The 14,588-nt window shown below is 41.0% G+C and overlaps 1 protein-coding gene across 1 annotated transcript in view; it reads left to right on the plus strand.

The window, feature by feature from the left end:
- LRP6 (low density lipoprotein receptor-related protein 6) overlaps window positions 1-12,964 on the plus strand; it is a gene marked incomplete at its 5' end in the record, with an annotated part of 25,623 nt that extends 12,659 nt beyond the window's left edge. The window contains 8 exons of the mRNA XM_010023791.1: window positions 1-211; window positions 1,533-1,658; window positions 2,989-3,225; window positions 5,426-5,536; window positions 7,376-7,606; window positions 8,842-8,978; window positions 10,146-10,243; window positions 12,010-12,964. The exon at window positions 1-211 is cut by the window's left edge and continues 1 nt beyond it. Of these exons, the coding sequence (XP_010022093.1) occupies window positions 1-211; window positions 1,533-1,658; window positions 2,989-3,225; window positions 5,426-5,536; window positions 7,376-7,606; window positions 8,842-8,978; window positions 10,146-10,243; window positions 12,010-12,301 (1,443 nt within the window). The remainder of the gene's footprint in view (window positions 212-1,532; window positions 1,659-2,988; window positions 3,226-5,425; window positions 5,537-7,375; window positions 7,607-8,841; window positions 8,979-10,145; window positions 10,244-12,009) is intronic.
- Window positions 12,965-14,588: the final 1,624 nt, after the last annotated feature.

The raw sequence follows: 14,588 nt of genomic DNA on the forward strand, positions 1-14,588 counted from the left end.
GGTGCTAACCGGATTGTTTTGGAAGACTCTAATATCTTGCAGCCTGTGGGACTAACTGTATTTGAAAACTCGCTGTATTGGATTGACAAGCAACAGCAGATGATTGAAAAGATTGATATGACTGGTCGAGAAGGACGTACAAAGGTCCAAGCTCGTATTGCACAACTCAGTGACATCCATGCTGTAAAAGAGCTCAACATTCAGGAATACAGTAAGTGCAATCCCTGTTTGCAAGTGCAAACAGTGCCTGCAGGGCTCGAGCCAAGGGGTGGCTGCAGAAAGATGAGCCTGTTTGGCCTTGTCATTCATTGATCAACATCAGTACAGATCGAAAGGGCCACAAGTTGGTATCGTTCTGTGTCTGTACATTGCCAGGGTGCAATTAAGTTTGTTTCCTTCAGGCAGTTGGCAGTGGACTGGAAATCTATCACAAACCCAGCATCATGTTTTGTTGCTGATGACAACTTTATTGGAAGTCCCATGCAGGCACCTGGCATTTGAGTGTCTGTAGGCACAGTGGAAACGTCCTGTTATCCCTAGTAGAGGATTTTCTGGATCATGCTAGTGAGTCATTATGAGGTGTTTATTTCCGTTTAGACAAGCACAACTCTCAGAGCCTTTTACTAGTAGTAGATATTTCAATGGACTGCCTGCTTGAAGGAAAAGTGAACAATTTTTGTTGGTGGAAATTCATATTGAAAGTAAATGACAGAAGAGCAATGTTGCATTGCAGAAAGGAAGTGTGTCTTAAATAACAATTTGTGTTGAAAATGGCTGCACTTTAAAAGTTTTATGTTCACCAGGATATAGCATTTCCCCACACACATGCTTGAAACGATGGGAGCTGGATGGTTAAAGCAGTGGAGCTGCTGTCATCCTGGAGGAAATAGGCCTGGTTAATAGGCTGTGGTGCATGCCTTGGAGAAATATGTAGAAAAATGTCTGGGGATGTTTAATTAAAGCATCACTGCAGACTACTACTAGTTTTGTGTGCTATTAATCTCAGTAAATTTGTCAGGAGTTCCAAGAGAAGTGTGTTGTCCTTATTAAACATTAAAATGAAGAGACATATTTATCTAGAGCATGTTAATTTGAGTTTCAGAGACAGTATGGAAGTGTCAGAATTCATAAATTAGAAAAGTTTACTTTTAATGGTCTTTGATAGAGAAAATGAAGTATGGAATCCAAGGCATGGTTTTGTATTACTAATGCTACTATTTTTGCTGCAGAGAACTGGTGCTACTTTGCACAAAACCCAAAATGCTTAGAGTTCTGTTTCAGTAGACCCCATGGCATGATTCTTAGTGTTTTAGATCATGGGCAGTTACTGATGTGCATTGTAATTATTGATGTATGTAAAGGGAAAAACACATACAACAAAATACAATTTTTTCAGACTTGTTTTTAGTACTGCTCTCCCCAGGGGGAAGGAAATAATGAAGGGAGTCCTGTGAGCTCAAAGAAATTACTGAGAAGTCATAAAAGAGGTGGGGATTTCTTGTCAGTACCTGTCTTTATTTTTAAAACCACAGGACAACATCCTTGTTCTCAAGATAATGGTGGCTGCTCGCACATTTGCATCGTGAAGGGTGATGGCACCACGCGCTGCTCTTGCCCAGTCCACCTTGTTCTGCTGCAGGATGAGCTGTCCTGTGGAGGTAAGTCTTCCTCATGCTCTGTCACTAAGCTCTCAGCTTCTGGGTTTGGGGAGTTCCATCTTTAGGGGTGGCTTCTGAGCAGAAAGAATGTGACAGTGCACCAGGTGCTGTTACATGCTTTTACATGCTTACCTCTTTGCCTTCCCCAGCTAAATCTGCAAGTATTGAGGAGTAAGAGAAAAGTTTATTAGTTCACTGTTGAATAAGGGTTTCTGTTCATCCTCCCTCCTTAAGACCACTGAATTATTTCGACTGGATTTTTCAGTTGTATGATTTTTATTACTTCTTTTGTGTCACTCTATATGTTCTCCTTTTTCAAATAGTGGTAGATTCTCACGTTTTTGCATATTGCACCATGTCTGTGCCGTTTTATTCCTCTCTGCTGTCCTCCTCAAACTCACCCTGTGCATGTCTTTCTGAACTGCAGCCCCAGAAGGCTGAGTTGCTTCCTCCATGGCGATACGGCCACTGTAGCCTACGCCCTGGTGTCTCCAAGGGTGGGGCTGAAATGGGGGAGAGGAGAGGCACTTTGGTGCTTGGGTTTTTTTGTGCCACCATACTGAATGGATTTATTATGCAATCTTCTCGCCATCAAGGCGACGTGTGGTCTCACAATGGAACAAGAGCTAACATAATCCAGATATTTTCTCAGAGCAAGTTTAAGACCAGGCCAAAAAGGGGAGGGGGGAGAAGGGAGGATTTAAAAAAAAGGAAAAATATCCACGCTTACTTAGTGCATGAGATTAACAGTTACTGTATTAAATGTTAAATAACAGCTAACAGCTGTGTTGAGATAGTGGGACTTGACTAGATGGAGCAGTTTTTTGTTGTTTTCAAAGAATTTTGGCTGAGCAGAGCTGTTGAGGGCACATAACTAGACCTTGAGTCACAGTGCATCCATCTGCAGTGCATTACATCCTTTTAACATTTTCTGTACAATGACAAGAAAGTGAGCCATCAGTTGTGTATACAGTGGTGTTACAGGAAAGGGAGTAGAAAAGTGTATTGACTTTAAATGAAGACTTTGGAATCACTACTAAGAAAAGAGTGTAAAAGGCTGAAGTGGGAAGGGAAGAAAAGAATTGTTTTGAGTGTGCAGATTTATCTGTTTCTTTGCCTAATGAGCCTCCATCAAGCTGGGCCTGCATCAGTCACATGGGGCTAAGGATGTGCACAAATGACCATGGGTGAAAGTTACCGTATGACCTGGCCCATTTATCAGCTGCTTGATAAATGAGAGCAGCTGAGCTCTTCTTGTCCTTACCTGTCCTGATCTGCTGTTTGTTCCCCTGGATTTTTAATTCTTGTTTGTTTGCTTGATTTTTTAAAGAACCACCAACATGCTCCCCTCAGCAGTTCACCTGTTTCACAGGTGAGATTGACTGCATCCCAGTGGCCTGGCGCTGTGATGGTTTCACTGAATGTGAAGACCACAGTGATGAAAAGAACTGCCCAGTGTGTTCAGACACCCAGTTCCAGTGTGAAAGTGGACAGTGCATAGACAGTGCCCTCCGGTGCAATGGAGAAGCAAATTGCCAGGACAACTCAGATGAGAAGAACTGCGAAGGTACAAAGGATCTTTCAAAGTGTGATGAAAATAGGGCTGTCATGGGGACACTATGATAAATGCCAAAGTTATTGTTGGGTAGAATTGGGAAGGATCAAAGGTTCTGCTAGTTTTTAAACTGGTCTGTTAAATGGGAAATTATTTCACAACTCCATACTTCTGTTTCGCCACCTGTGAAATGGAAATAACACTGATGTCCTGCACAGTGGTTTAAGCTCTGTGAAAAGTACTATTAAAAGTGGTATAGTTTTGAGCTCTAGAAACCCAGTAACTGGGAGTGAATTACAAAGTGATGCAAATCCTTGAATAGTTTTTTGTGAACATTGTGAAGGTTTTGGGATTGTTTTCTATATAATACCTGAACAAAATGAAGTTAAGCGTTTCTGAGTACGTGGGAGCGAGAGACAGGTGAGATTTCTGGAGACCTTTTCTTCCTACAGAGCACAGCAAGAACAGAGCATTTAAGCCATCATTACTGAGGGAGTGCTGTTTCCAACACAATGAGAATTAGGTTCTTTTACTTTTTGGAAGGACAGGTTATGCTGGTGGAATCTGAATGGCCTGGGTTCAGCAAGTAATTTTTCTGGTGCAGTGCTGTGTTTTCAACTTTCAGTCTGGGAACAACGCTGATAACACCGATGTTTTTAGTTGGTACTAAGTAATGTTTACTCCAACCAAGGACTTTCTCAGTCTCGTGCTCTGACAGGGAGGAGGGGAAGCTGGGAGGAAGCAGAGACAGGACACCTGACCCAAACTGGCCAAAGGGGTATTCCATACCACAGCACGTCATGCCCAGTATAGAAACTGGGGGGAGTTACCCGGAAGGCCCAGATTGCTGCTCGGGTCAGGCTGGGTATCGGTTGGTGGGTGGTGAGCAATTGTATCCTCTCCCTTTGTTATTTCCCTTATTATCATTATTATTGGTAGCAGCAGTGGTTTGTATTATACCTTAGTTACTGGAGTGCTGTTATTTCAACCCGTGGGAGTTACATTCCTCCGATTCTCCTCCCCATCCCTCTGGGAGCAAGGGGAATGAGCGAGCGGCTGCATGGTTCTGAGTTACTGGCTGGGCTTAAACAACGACACTGAACTACCCCACCACTCTGCAATGTGAAACATGAGCAAACTCACCCTCTCCCCACTGCAAAATAGTGAAGAGTTGTAGGGGCAACTTGCAAGCTGGAAAAGATGCCTCTTCTCTATATACTTTCAGTACATTTTCCTTCTTTGAAGAGACTGTCTAAGAGTCTTTGAATCAAGGCTGTTTTTCTTTCCAAAACGGGCTCCAACTCTAACAAAAGCATACAGACTGATGCAGAAATTCCTGTGTGATGAAAAGTGATTGTTAGCCAGATGAGATGCTGACATCTTAAAATACATTGTGTAAGTTAGCTTCCCAGTTGCCATCCAGTGATTGGAGTTACCAGACAAGGGGCTGTTTATCACCTTCAAAGTGGCCCTGTTATTCAGAGTATTCAAGTTGATTACAGAAAAGCCTTTACTTTAACTGTTTAATTCAACTGAAATCAGATAGAATTTCTGCATTTATGAGAAACAGAAGGCAAAAAGATGTGTAAACAACAGCAGCCAGCACCTTGCCTGCAGCACCTTTTTTCCCAAAGCGGTGGTTTATTTTTCGAGCGTACTGGCAAAGCTCCAGTTTTATCTCCTGTCTTTCATTGCATTTTCAAAACATAATGTCAAGTGAAATATATTGTCTCCTGATCAAGGAGTTTTCTGGTTTACAGAAAGAACACAAGGACATTGAGAAACCACATTTATCTTTCCTAAACAATTTTATCATCGTGGTTTGACAGGTTTGATTTTAATAACTTAATTCTTTTCCCTTATATTTCAGTAAATGCTTAGAGTTGGAGATTGGTATAGTAATTTTGCAATAACCATGTCCTGGCATCAGCACCTGTGTTCTCAGTAGCCTTCTGCTTCTGAGTTTAGTCAAGGTAGCTTTATCTTGTAGTGTCCTTACTGTATACAGGCAGTGAGGACCCACGTACCCACTGTGCAATATCCTGAATAGAACACTGAATCACTTTTCCTGCATGGTTGGCATGAGGGACTTTGTTAGCAGCAGGCTAAGCTCTCTCAAGATACTCCTGATTGTATGCTTTGGTGTCTTGTTTTCTTAATCATTTTAAGGAGTAGAAGTCTTTGATACTGATTTGTGGGGTTCTCTTTCCAGTGCTTTGTTTAACTGATCAGTTCCGCTGTGCCAGTGGGCAGTGCATCGGCAAAAGCAAGAAATGTGATCACAACCTGGACTGCAGTGACAGCTCAGATGAGCAAGGATGCTGTAAGTGTAAAGCCTGAGACTAGAGACTTGATTGCAGCGTGCAAAATTTGTTTCTTACCTTCTCTATTAGTTAGATTTTATTCTGCCAACCAGACTGAATTATTCCATAATGAATGCTCCTGTTTATAACTGCTGTCATGCAATTAATGCATAATATGGTGGAATAGGAATAACAAAAATAACTAGTATTCTGAATGAGTAGTCTCTGAGGTGCAGAGTAGACTAGTAATTTTACCACTTACCTTTTTACACTTTTAAAAGAAATAAAAGGTTTGTTTTCTTATAAGCTGTTAGTATGCTGAATTGGAATAGTGTTAATAAAAAATCTAGTAGCATGAGGCTTTCATACATAACTGCTCTGCTTCATGTTTTCCTCATCCAGAGAATTAATAGCAGGTGGTTTTAGAATCAGAGGAGCACTCTGTTTATAGAGTAGGCCTTCTAAAATTTCCTTTGTATCTTGAAAAGATGTAATTCTGAGCTTGATTTGTGATTTATAACATGTCATGTCCCCTACCTTGAAATCTCCAGGGCTCTGCAAGAAAACCACTGCCTTTAGATTCCAACTTGAAAGTTCTTTTTCACTGTTGGTGCCTTAAAAGAAATTGTAAATAGGGATATCTCTTCTTGTGTTAGAGATCTGTGTATCATGGTTGACGCACATAACTTGAAAATGCAAAGCCAGAGTTGGACCCTTAAACTTAAGAAGGAGTAATAGGAGATGTTCTGTCATGCTATCAAGTCTTTAGTGACATTATCACAGACGTGTATAGTTATCTTTATTATAGTTCATATATTTTCTGGTTATGTAACAGATGATGGAAAACTAGCCCACCCAGAGTAAGACTGCAGTTGTCACTGTCCCCCTTCCAGTGTGATCAGAAGTCTGTTTACTTACCTCTTCAGACTGTGACAAGCTGGTTAAAATGTGGGTTTGGTGTTCAGGGAGAAGAAAATGTGTTGAGGAAAAGACTTTCAGTAATGGATAGGATGTAAAACACTGACTAGAACAGGAAAATACTTTAAAGTCTGCTTTTCTTGTCAAATTTGTGAAGCATAGGCAGGGGGTTGTCATTCCCAGAAATATCACTGCTTAGAATTGGTATTGTCGTCGGGAAAGCCACTTATTTTGACTGTTGAATAATCATTTCAAACACAGATTCCTCATAAGGATGGGGTGTATAAAGCTGATGCTCAGCTGTATCTGTACCATCAGCGTGGGTCAGATGTGGAGTATGTTAGGTAGTTTAATAAATACCAAAAAACCCAAAATTTATCAGTGATGCATCACCTCTACTGTTCAGCATATGTGAATGTTACACAGTTGAGAAAAGGGAGTGCCAATCTGTTACACTGAGTGATAAACTAGGTGCTTATGTGATGAGGTGCAACATGAAAAATAGTTGTCACTGTCTTTAATGACAAGAAAAAGCATAACTGGAGTCCCCAGCACAGTGCCATCTGCAGTCATGGCTACAGGTCTTCTTCAGGTTCAAAGGATAGCCCTGCCTGTCAGCATGAAGCAAGATCAGGACCTGGTTTGTCAACCCCCTGCAAATGCATGTACTGTATATTTCCTATAATTTGTGATTCAAAAACCTCTTTGCATGTGTGGAGGTCATCCATATGCACGGGTAGGTCTTACGAACACTCAGAGTCTTAAACAGACCTGCCCCAGATCCTGTTTGTTCCTACCATATATTAATTTGAAAGCTGTTGTCTGCCTACAGAAGAGGACGCTTTTATTTTTCCTGTGTGGAAAGATGTCAGTAAAGCTGATGTTGGTACATGAAGCTGTTGAATTAACTTACATGGCTTGATTTTCCTTTTTCCTTTTAGACACAACGGAGGAGCCCGCACCACAGCCCAACAACACAATAGGCTCCATCATTGGTGTGATCCTTACAGTTTTTGTGGTTGGAGCAATGTACTTCATTTGCCAGAGGGTGTTGTGCCCACGCATGAAGGGAGATGTAGAAACAATGACCAATGATTACGTGGTGCATGGACCAGCCTCTGTACCTCTTGGTTATGTGCCTCACCCAAGCTCTTTGTCAGGGTCTCTTCCTGGTGAGTAAATGGTGTGATCCTTGTCCTGCTCTGTGGCACCACATAGTTGTAGCTGAGGATACTATGCATGAATGCACAGGAAACATCATTCCAGATGTATAATTCTTGGAAACTGTTGCAAGCCAGGTCTGTCAAGGCTTCTCACCATCCTTCCTTATAAAAATGAACTGCTATTCTACCTATGCTATTCATGAGCATTTAGATACTTAGCAGAACTGCAAGATCAGATAGATACACATATCATGGGAGTTCTCTTCTTTTGCCACTAACACAGCCTGTCTTTGGGCTACTACAGTATCAGCAAAGTGTCATGACAGTGCAGGGTGAAGCTGCACAGTTATATTCACAGGACTTCAAACATTATGTAATTATTAGATTTGTAGACTGAGTTTGTATGCTCGTGAAACTTCTTGTAAGGTCTGTAATGACCAGCAGTAACTGTGGTCTTGGCTTATTTCTTTTGACGATGATGCTTCCAACACCAATCCAAGCACATGATGATACTGATGTTTGAAAAGTAAGACGTAACTGCAATGTTGCACTTAATTTATATATGTTGCTTCCATATATATTGATTCAATATTACTTGTGGCTTTGGATTCAGCAGGTTCCAGTCAGAACATAGAGGTTCTGTGAGGCTGTTGCAGGGTTAAAGTAATACACCAAATTTCTTTGTTTTCTGTAATAACCTGCTTTAACAAAGAGTCCTTGAGCAGAATCCTCACCATTATTTCGAGCACAGTGGCATACCTCTCGTTTTCCTGCTTGGACTCTCTGCAAGCATGCTTCAGTCCAGTAGCAAAAGCTCACTTAATGTTGTCAAAATGAAAGAACACAAACCTTCTCACACAAATTTCAGTTACTCAGTTGAGGTGGTCAGAGTCAGTTTCATGTTTTATTCTGAGGCACAGAAATAGTGCCTGAATGCTCACTCTCTCAAGTCTTTTCCAGCCATTCAAGTGAAAGAAAACTGTTTCTCTTCACACAGCTTTAGTTTAGCCCAGTGCCAAGTCCTGCAGTTGAGTAGCTGAAACACAAACCCAACATGCTTATTCCCTGACAGTATTCATTCCAGTTGTCCATCAAGGAGCGCTGAATTTGCTCTTAATACTGAAGCAATTCGTTTTGATTTTAGGAGTTGTGCTTACACTACTGTTATCCTCCAGATCGTTTTTAAGCTTTCTTTTCTGTTTGCTCTAAAGAATTGAATATTGACATATATCTTTGTTCTTCAGGGATGTCTCGAGGTAAATCTGTGATCAGCTCCCTCAGCATTATGGGAGGGAGCAGTGGGCCACCCTATGACAGGGCCCATGTCACTGGAGCCTCTTCCAGTAGTTCTTCAAGTACCAAAGGCACTTACTTTCCTCCAGTAAGTCATTCTATTATTCACAGACCTTTGATAATTTTCAGGGAAGTGTCAGAGTGTTTCTGAGAATTATTAATTGACAGATGAATGTTTTGTTTAAAATGTCTATCTTAATCAACTCGTTGGAACATGGAGTGAGTGATTTTCAAAGGAAAGGGAGAGGGGACTGTCTTTTTACAAAACAGTATAGGAATTTTCTGTTCATTTTAAAACATTGAGAAAGATCAGTGCCTGAATAAGATGCTAGATTGAATGTCAGGGGAGATGAAAAAATCCCTGTAAAAGTTGAGCATCTCTGGCAGAGCGATCTCCTTTCATTATACTCTGCCATGTGCCTCTGGAGGTAAAACTATGGGTGATTCTGCATAGACTTTTCAAGGAATTAAAATGAAATTTTGTGTCACGTGTCTTGCAAGTGACAGGTAAATAAACAAGTGTCTTGCAACTCCATAGCACATACCCATAGTCACAAATGGGTAGTGTGCTGCACTAGATGCTATATAGAAGTTGGTACCAGCCCTAGAGGGCTCCCTGTCTCTTCTAGCATCTGTGGTTGTTGTTTTAGGTATTTTTACATAACGATCCCAAGCCACTATCGAGTGTTCGAGTTACGTGCTTGGTTGGTGCAGGCTGAAAACCATGTTTCAGTTCTGAGAATCAAGCCATCATGTTACATCTTTATATTAATCAAAATACTGTTTGTGCAGTAAGGGCATGTCTGTATAGGGAAAAAATACTTGCCTCGGACAGTACACTGCAAGTATTGTAAACAGCATAATACCTGGGGACTATAGCTAGTGGGAGCAGACATCTGCCAGTTTGCCTAGGGCAGTGGTATCCCTAGTGACAATATAGTATTGAACAACTAGCTTCAACTTTACTTTTTAGCACTGGATATGTCAAAATAGCAACAGCAGTCAGCATTCTTTGAGAAAAGCTTAGTAATAGCTTCTGTGAGAATGGTAACAACCAGCATTTCCAGTGTCTGTTAAAGAACTGGGGATTAAACGGAAGAAAAATCCTGTTTGTTGGGAGGGTCTATGCATGCATTCTTAACTTAAGGTTCCTATTAAACAGCAATAAAAAGAAAATTTATGAACTGATATTTTCTTATCTCCTCAATATCTTTTTTTTTATTTAACTGTGGCTTTTTTCTTTTTTTCTCCTTAGATTTTGAACCCACCACCATCACCAGCTACCGAACGTTCACATTATACCATGGAATTCGGGTATTCTTCAAACAGCCCATCCACTCACAGATCCTACAGGTAATTACTAGTACAATAGCATCCTTCAGGATAAAAGCAGTTAGTGGAGAAAACGCAGAAGAAAGGCAGCCTCTGCTCCAGAAGAATTGCAATCAAAGCCCCTAATTCTGCAAGCACTAAAATAGGTGCTTAAGTGGGTTCACAAATATCACCTCACTGAAGCATGCGTGTAAGTGCAGAGGTAAATCGTGCAGGAAGTGGGTTAGTGGTACACCTCTCAGGTATATCGCTTTAGGGGAAATGACAACACTGATCACAAAATTAGCTAAATGCCAAAAGAATCCTGGTACTGTGATAACTTTGAGCCAAAAATACTTACCCTGGAGTGAGCTCTGCCTTTTTTTAGCCTTCTGTCATAAATAATTTCGTATGGAATTATCCAAAATGATAGACAAACACCATGCAGAGGAGAGTTGTTAGTAAAAAGGCTAATAGGTCAGAATTAACAGTATTATGGTCTACTTAAGGCACTGAAATTCTAGTTTGACACTTAAGGGTTAATATCTAGAAAGGTTGCTAACCTTTTGCTTATTTTCTCTGGCAAATATGTATGGGCATGCAAGCTTTATCTCTGTTGACTTGAATGTATCTTTTTTACCTTCCCTGTAAGATGCTAGATTTCATTATAATTTTATAACTAATTGCCAGAAATAAAGAAAGAGACAGCTACTACCCAAGGGTGTAAAGGTTCCCCTCCCAAATCACTAGAAGATCTAGTCAATAAGAAGAGAGCACTCCATTTGTCTATTGAAAGAAATGCCTCCCTAACACAGAGCCTTTGGGGGCTTCTGGATAATGAGGTCTCTGGGGCTGGTAAGACATCTCTTCTCCATTAGCAGAAAATATGGCCTCTGTTGTGCAGAAGGTCAGACCAGATGTTTATAATGATCCCTTGCAGCCATGTGAAAAATCTTTTAAAATGATGAGTAATTTTCTAATGAAAGAAACCCAAATTTTGGCACCAGCATGAATCACACTGATCACTGGTTAGCTGATAGGACTTTTTGCATTATAAATGGAATTAGGGATGTAGAGTAGGGTTGAATGTTTTCCGAATGCTTCCCTACCCAGAAATAAACTCTGGCCTTGCTGCTTCTGATCTTCCCATCTTTCCTAACATTCTGACTTGAATATAGAGGAGCTGCATGCCCACCCGCCCCTGACAACTGACTGTAATGTTGGTAGTTGTAGCTACCAAGTACCTCTTTTTCTAGTTTGTTTCATTTAAACTATCTTGGGCTTATTTTAAAAGATGTTTTGTGGTAGCAGCCTTTGGGAATTCCATCCCAGGCGAGTGATTCTCCTGACTGCTGTGAATGTGCCAGGCAATTTTAAGTCTTCCTGTCTGGGTTTAGAAGTATCCATAAATTGCATAATGGAAACAGACTGTCTTCTCCATATAATTGCAACACAGTTATTTCACACACGCACACAATCCCTGTGCCCTTCCTGCCCCACTGTCTTAGGAGCAACTTCTTCTACTTAAAATAAGTCCTTAGGGAGCCTGTTGTCCATAGATAATTGATAATTATCATCCCTTTCACTAGTTGCTGTAGTTTGACTGACACTGTAGTGCGAAGGTGGGCCTTCTGCAGGGGGGTTAAGTGTAAGACAGAAGAAACTGATGCTGTGTATCTACTGCAGAGGTTGACCCACTCTCTGTTGCCACCTTGTCTTACCCACACTCACTTGCTCATGGGCGCGTTGCCCGAAATGCCCAGTCTTTCTATACGCCAATGCTTCTCCCATGCATCTCCCCACTGCAGCTACAGGCCTTACAGCTACCGTCACTTTGCACCTCCCACCACGCCCTGCAGCACGGATGTCTGTGACAGTGACTATGCCCCCAGCCGAAGGGTCACAGCAGCGACGGCCAAGGGCTATACCAGTGACTTGAACTATGACTCGGAGCCCGTCCCCCCGCCACCCACCCCGCGCAGCCAGTACCTGTCGGCGGAGGAGAACTACGAGAGCTGCCCACCTTCCCCGTACACGGAGCGGAGCTACTCCCACCACCTCTACCCGCCACCGCCGTCCCCCTGCACGGACTCCTCATGAGGGGGAGCCCCCCCACCCCATCATCCGCCTCCGCTGTGAAAGTGTAAATACAAAGCGTTCCACTGGGGAGGGGGGAGGGAGCTCTCGGCGAAGGATGAGGGAGGACAGTGTACAGTTAAATGTTATTAAATGGGGTGGAGGAATACTGAAGATATTTGTACAGAAGAATTAAAGAAAAAAAAGGATATTTATATATTTTCTTAAACAGCAACTGCTGCTTGTGCCATAAGAAGAAAAATTTTTGTATAAAAGAACCCAGACATTTGTACAAAAAGGTTTTATTTTTGCAAATGGAACACAAAAACATGCCTTAATCCAGTGAAGTGACTGAGCACATAAGGAAATGGAAGGACCGGGATGTGTTACTTGTCCAGCGAGGTGATACGTGGGGTTTGTCAATACCAAAAATGTTTAAATTAATTAAGAATAAAAATGTCCGTCTCAGAGCAGCATACCATAGATACTTGGAAGTAGCCAAATAACCTCTTTGTTAACTACAGAGGGCCAGCAACTAAAGTTAAACTTGAAAACACAGTCAGGACAGATATTAACCTTACACAAAGGGCTTTGTTTTCTACAGAAATACAGCAATCGTAGCAGTGAATCCAGAAAAATAATCACATGGTTTTCTAAATTAATACGCCTCTGTTTTTCCTTAATGCATTTACCAAACTAGAGCATTTAGAGCTCTCTCCTTGCTTCTGGAATTTCAATGAATTTTTTGTTGGGTATATTTTAAAGTTTGCTTTTTTTTTTTTTTCCTCCTGTTGAGCTTTTTCCATCTTTTCTTCATCCTTTCTTCCTGCCTGTGTCACTTTAAATCATGATATCCTTATTTAAAGTACTGCTAGAACTGGGCTGCTGTAAATTCTGGTTTTCTCCTCATTAGCCTTGTCACGCAGAGAGTATCATGCTGTACATGGTCTTCTTCACTTTGCCAGCACAGTGGGATTCTGTTTTGTACGAGGTCAGTACGATTTTCACGTAATTGACAAGGGTAATATGCATATACCTGAATGATTTTTAGTCCCTTAAAAAAGAAAACCTTATTTTGACCTAGTGCCCACAAAATGTCAAATATTTTTATACCACATATAATACAGACAGCATATTTATAAACTATAAATTTAACCATGGATTGTTAGTTTTACTGTAAATGAATAATATATCCTTGCAGTACTTTCAGTGTATATTGATATCACAGTATACAAATCATATATATAAATATATATATATATTATTTTTTCCTAGTAAGGAAGCATTTAACTTTCAGCGGAGCAACTGTCCATAAAAAAAATAGATGTTTTGATCATTGGAAGGGGTTCCCGTGCTGTATTAACTGCTCATGATTTCTTTGTGTTAGGTAAAGCCAGTTTTTCTCAGTATGATTTTGACATACCTCCTCTTTTGCGTGGTGTGAGTTTAATACTTTAGTATTAACCGCTGTGAATGTCAAATTTTAAGATATTCTTAACCAAACCATTTTATATTCGCATCTCTATTTTTGTATATTATCATATTTAGCCCCTTCTCCCATCAGCCTCACCATGGTGATTTTGACAGGGAGAGTATATAATCAAGTGAAAACATTATTTGCATAGGTTGGGGGGCAACCTAGGATATTATTAACTCCTCTTTGACTCCAGTGCAGTGTTTTCAGTTTGCTTTGACTGTAGTGGAGCTCACAGTATACCTGATCTTAGATGTCATTTTGCATTTGCACCTTCTGTTGGCATCACATCCATTGAAGGTGCTCAATGTCTTCAAAGACTGGCCCTCTGAGTCTTCTCTTTCAAGACAAAGGTACTGAGGAGCTTCTCCCTCCTAGCCTTTGGGCTGTAGGGGTTTAACAACTTCTTAGAAGTGCCATTTGGGCTTTATTGTTCTCTGTTGCTTGTTTCCTAGCCAGTTTCAACTAAAAGAGAAATAATCTGAAAATGTGGCATGGGCTTTAATTCATGCTGTTGACAGAATTAGCGACAAGTAATTCTTGCTGCCGCTCATGTGGATACTGGAGCCTCACTTGGTTTCAACTCTAAGGAAAACCATGGCATTGGGATTCCAGCTGTAATAAAGGGTCTTCCTAGTAGTCCAAGATACCTGAGGAAGCTTTAAAAAGCCTTGGTGGTCTCCAGGCTATCGCAGTTGATCTCTGGATCTGGCATACTAAGTGGGCTTTTTGCCCAGCTTCATTCTAGGTATCTAGGAAATGTGGTAGCTGTTCATCTGGCTCTTCCTTGCTGACGAAGAAGCTTGTTTGTGTTCTCCAGCAGGATGGATGTTGAGA

This window comes from Nestor notabilis, unplaced genomic scaffold, assembly GCF_000696875.1.
Source record: "Nestor notabilis isolate BGI_N333 unplaced genomic scaffold, ASM69687v1 scaffold27531, whole genome shotgun sequence".
Lineage (NCBI taxonomy): Eukaryota > Metazoa > Chordata > Aves > Psittaciformes > Psittacidae > Nestor > Nestor notabilis.